General features: G+C 51.3%; 1 protein-coding gene across 1 annotated transcript in view; it reads left to right on the plus strand.

Moving 5' to 3' along the window:
- The first annotated feature begins 3,312 nt into the window (after window positions 1-3,312).
- Window positions 3,313-5,140, plus strand: part of CCBL1 (cysteine conjugate-beta lyase, cytoplasmic) — a 7,309-nt gene continuing 5,481 nt past the window's right edge. Inside the window, exon 1 of the mRNA XM_009071506.1 lies at window positions 3,313-3,428. Coding sequence (XP_009069754.1) covers window positions 3,345-3,428 — 84 coding nt within the window. The 5' untranslated portion in view covers window positions 3,313-3,344. The remainder of the gene's footprint in view (window positions 3,429-5,140) is intronic.

Below are 5,140 nucleotides of genomic sequence, written 5' to 3' on the forward strand. Positions count from 1 at the left end.
AAGTTATATGTTACTGTTGGACCAATATAAAGGCCAAATCCTGCCAGGGAAGGTGGGGGCTCATGCCCTTGTCCACCTCTTCTTCTCCCCACTCCTCTCTGCTCTGGTCCCTGCTCACAACTCTGTACCCTTAGCCTTTAGCCCTCACACCCACCCTGCCCTGAGCCAGTTCAACCCACAGACCTAACAGAAAACTGTCCACTTTTCTGCCAAGTTGGCTTTTTGTTCATTTATCTAGCTCAGGGACAAACAACCACCAAGGAAGGTGCAATGCTGGTGGAGGAGGAGGCAAAGAAAACACAGGGAAAAATGCCACTGAGCTATTTAGATGGCTCAGGATGTGCCTTGTTCATTCTTACAGAATCAAACACAGGTTTTCCATCTGTTTGTTTCCGTGTTTGAGTTCAGCAGAAATTTAGAATGCCTGCACAGACATTCCCTCCTGGTTAGTCACTCAGGGATGCTGTGAGCCCTGCCCTGATGTCAGGTTAAGGTTCAGAACCTTTGGCACAGAGGATGTCAGCTGCTTCCTTTCCCTGTGCCTCACTTTTTCCTACTGTGAAAGGGAGATGGTAATTACTGACTCAGGAGACCTACACAACCTGATTCATCAGTGCAGGTAAAGTTTTGTCACAAAAGGAAGAGGACAATGTCACTGCAGCAGCTCTCAAATCCTGATGGAGAGTTCATCCCCTGCATCCCTGCACTGAAATCCCTCTCCGAGGCTCAGTCTGTGCCCCTGCCCATCCACAGCCCAGGGGTTGGGTGATGCTGCAGGATCTGTTTTAGGTTCTATGGTGACAGTAGGTCAGTATCCTCTGATGGACCTTATGCTTATGCCTTCACCTTCTCTACCTGTGATCCATTCCCCTCTCTAATAACATTAAGTCTGCAGGATGAAATTTTTGACAGGGTCTGACTGACTTTAAAAACTCCTTTTTCAGGATGACTAAAGGCTCCACTCAAGTAAAATTCCCTACCATTGCCACACTGAACTAATTACAGCCATGCCACCAAAATTACCCACACCAGACCCGAAAAATGCTCTGGGATAGCTTTCCAGGCAGTCAAAACGCTCTGGCAGCTCTGGCTCCGAGTCCCTGGGAGAAATGGACCAAAATCCCTCTCCCCCTGGTGATTCAGGGAGACCTCAGACCTCCTTTTCCCGGCGCTGCAGTGACTCCTGCCTCCTCTGCGGCTCCTCCCAGGAAGTCCCAGCAGCAGCCGAAGCTGTCCCGGCCGAGGGAGAGCGCAGGATGTGTGTGAAGGCAGCCTGGGCGGCTGTGCCAGCCTTCCACAGCGAGAGGCAGCACGCTCCAGCTTGATGTAAGTCGTTTTTCCCCGCGTTGTCCCCTCGGGCAGCTGTCCTGTCCCATGTGTGTGCGCTCGCTGCTGTTGCTGCTTTCCTCGCCCCTGCTCTGCCTTGGTGCTGCTCCCCACGGGGTGACACTTCCAGGGGGAATCCGTGTCCCCAAAGCCTTCTGTGTGCACCCACGAGCAGCTTGCAGAGCATTGGGACGGAGGAATGGATAGTGTCCCTGGGCTGGAGGGCAGGAGGTGCTGAGTGACCAGTCCCCGTGGTGACCTTTCAGCTGTCACCTCCAAAATCCTCAGTGTGCTCTGTCCAGTGCACCCTGCCAGAGCCAGAGGTGTCCTGGTCAGCTGCTCCCACTGGCGGCAGCACCTTCACCCTGGTGCTGCCTCCAGCCCTGTCTCCTGCACCATAGAATCATAGAATCAACCTGGTTGGAAGAGACATCAAAGATCATCAGTCCAACCCTACCGTGGTTGCTAGGCCGTGGCCAAAAGTGCCGCATCCAGTCTCACCTTGAAAACCTCCAGGGATGGTGAATCCACCACCTCCCTGGGCAGCTCATTCCAATGCCTGATCACTCTCTCTGGAAAAAATCTCTTCCTAATATCCAACCTCAACCTCCCCTGGCAGAGCTTGAGTCTGTGCCCTCTTGCACTGCTGCTGGTTGCCTGGGAGAAGAGACCAACCCCCAGCTGACTCCAACCTCCTGTCAGCTCTGTAGTTTTCTGTAAGCTTTCCATGAGCTTTCTGAAGCTCTTTTGACTGCCACACTTTTGTCACCTGTAGGGTCAGTCCCCTCATTCCAGTACTCATTCGCTTTGCACCCCAAAGCAGTGTCCCCCCCATCTCAGTGCCTGTGCCCAATGTGCAGCTGTCACACACACAAGGGCAAAATGGAGATTTCACAGTCCTGAGCAATATGATGCTGTGGCTTCCCGTTTTTCCATAAATTTTGCTGGTTTTCCCCCACCTGACAAGATGTGAAATCTCATTGGTCTCAGCTGGCAGCTGCTTTGCACTTTTCATAGAAGTAACAGACAGTGAGGACTCACATCCTGTGTGTAGTGAAAGCTTCAAACCTGTGTTAATTAATATTTAGCAGCTGGGTAAATTAATCCTTGGCTGGTCAAAATAAAGGTGCAAATGCATCTCCAGACTCACTGCTTTTATCTCAAGTACCTAACAAACATTCACTTATTTTAGTTTAAATAATGCATGTTTAATGCTCTAGCATAGTTGAGGGAACCTGAGGTGAAGGAACAGGCTGCATCAGACAGAGAATTAATTTGTTTGGGGCCTTGAAGGAAGGATAAACAGCAAAATCACTTTGGAGATGGAAGTTGACATCTCGTTAATCAGAATTTAACCTATGACTAAACAGCCCAGAACTGCAGCAGCTCAGAGGCCAGAGAGTCTCAAAAACAGCAGTACTCTTGCTTTGATGTTTGGGGCTTTTTTGTAGCTTAAGAACATGAAGAAAAAGGAAGAGATGGGTTTGTGTGGAGCAGGTTTGCCCATTTCACTTGCCAGCCCTAAGAGCCAGGCAGGGTGTCCAAACAGCCCTGCCAAGGCACAGCCCCACCAGTGAGGAAGGTGGAGGTGCTGCAGGGGAGGAAGGGCAGAGGTAAGAGATGCCTGGGATCAATGAAACTGTGTGGGAAGCTGATGCTGAGTACCAAATCCCCAGAGAATAGCTTCTCACTGGTGTCCATACTGCAGAGGAAAGCAGTGGGAGCCTGGACTGGGGAGAGAAGAGGAAGGAGTCATGGTTGCCCTTGTGATCCTGGTTTTGTGTGTGTCACAGGGCACAAAGTACTGTTTGACACTGCAGTGACTACACACAAAGCAGCTTGTTTTGCCTTTTCCTTTCTGTGGCAGAACAACCACAGCTTTGGGTCTGGACCTGCCCCAGGTACATGGAGTGTTTACTCTACACCTGCAGCCATGGAGCAGTTGTCTCACCTCTCTCCTTTGTGTCTGGGGAGTTGCAGGTCTGTGCCAGCAGGAGGGAAGCAGCAGGAGCTGTGGCATGCTCAGGAGAGTGGGACCGACCCTGAGTCACTTCTTGCTGGAGAGAAAGAACAGCACTGGATATAGCTTGTGCTCCAGAGAGGTATGGAATTCCCAGCAGGACTGTTCCTGGCTGGCAGCCTGTCCCTGGCTCAGGCTGCAGCAGTGTGGAGGCCAGGGGAGCTCACTGCCCAGCAGCTCACCTTGGCAGTGAGAGCAGAGAAGACACATCAGGAAGAGCCACCTTGGTGCAATCTCCTCTGTACCTCCTTATTTCCAGGGAGCCTGTTTAAAGGCAACACCTCATAAGCAAGGAAATGTCCTTCATACAGGAGAAAGCTCATTGTTTGTGGGGTTGCTTCAACTGATGGTGTCAGCATCCCTCTCAGAGATCCCAACATGCAGAGGAAGTCAGTCACATGCAGCAGGGAGTCAGTGGAGGAAGGTTGTGGACACCAAGTCTTCTACATTTGCACTCAACTCTCCTGTCTCTGCACCTGGAGAAACACATTGTTCAGTTCAGGGAGCAGAAACAGATTTGGGGGCAGTGTTGCGCTCCAGCCTGACAGGCTGCCATGGCAGCATCACACAGGATGGGATGGGATGTCAAAAGAAAGTATTTGTCATTTCCCTTCCTGAAAAGGCTGGAACACACAAGGCCTTTCCTCAGAACTAGGCATTTCTAGGCTAAAAACACCTTTTTCCCATTGACTCGCATCATACTTGCTGATCTGTTAAATTCCCTGACCTGTGGCCAGCAGCAGCCCCACCTTGAGAGAACAGCACTGAGGCTGTTAATATTTCACCTCCAGCTATCTTTTACTTGTCAAGCCACAAATCCTTCTATTCCCACCCAAATCAGCTCACGTACTGAGTCTTGTGACCGGAACAGCCCTGAGCTCGTGCAGACAGAGCACAGCTAGGGCTGGGGGAGAGGAGTGAGGCAGCCCTAGACCCAGTGACTTCTGCTCACCCTTGGCTGCCTGCCTGGCACCATGGTGGAGCACAGAGTCCACCCAGTGCCCTCTGAAACACAGAGGTCCTCAGCAGGGTGTTCGCAAAGATCCCTAGTGTGGTCTGAAGCTGTACACAAATCCAAGGACTTCCACAGAAAATATCCTTGAGGCACTTCCCAAATTCTGGTGCAGCCTCGTGGGACCCGCAGAGGTGAGCAGGTAAGTGGGGTGTTCCTGCTGCAGCTGAGCCTGGGGATGGGGGCTGACCTGGGATCCCCCACAACATCCTGGCGTGGCAGAGCACAGACCCTCTCCCCTCACATCCCAGCTTTGCACCTTACCTGCTTTCACATGCCCTCCTTGTCCTGTTCAAATGTATTTTATTTGCTCGGGTGACAATGGTTTTCTTGGCTTGTTGTTTCAGAGCTGCCCTCCTGGTGCCCCCACACAGGCTCTTCTTGGTGCACTGAGCACCATTTCTCTCTGGTTTCCAGTCCCTTTGCTGTCTTTGTGCCTTTTCCCTGCACTGTTGAGTTGTTAAATTCTGTCTCTGCTGCTTTTCATCATCCTCGTGATAAATTCCCCATCGAGCACAGCTGACTTTCTCCCACTGTGCTTACCCAACTGGAAGGAAGATTTTGCACTCAATGTTTCCTGCTGTCTTTCTTCCCACCCCCCTGAGCTGTGATGCACAAGGAAATTACATACCAGTCAGGCACACAGTACCTCAGTGTCTGCATACACCAGACTGACCTGTGTGCTGTGCTCTCTCTTGCCTGTGCAGTTGCTGCCTGGTTTTGACATGAACTTTAAATACAAAACCCAGTACGTTTTTTAGGATCTTACACTGGGCACTTCA

This window comes from Acanthisitta chloris, unplaced genomic scaffold (assembly GCF_000695815.1).
Source record: "Acanthisitta chloris isolate BGI_N310 unplaced genomic scaffold, ASM69581v1 scaffold9280, whole genome shotgun sequence".
NCBI lineage: Eukaryota > Metazoa > Chordata > Aves > Passeriformes > Acanthisittidae > Acanthisitta > Acanthisitta chloris.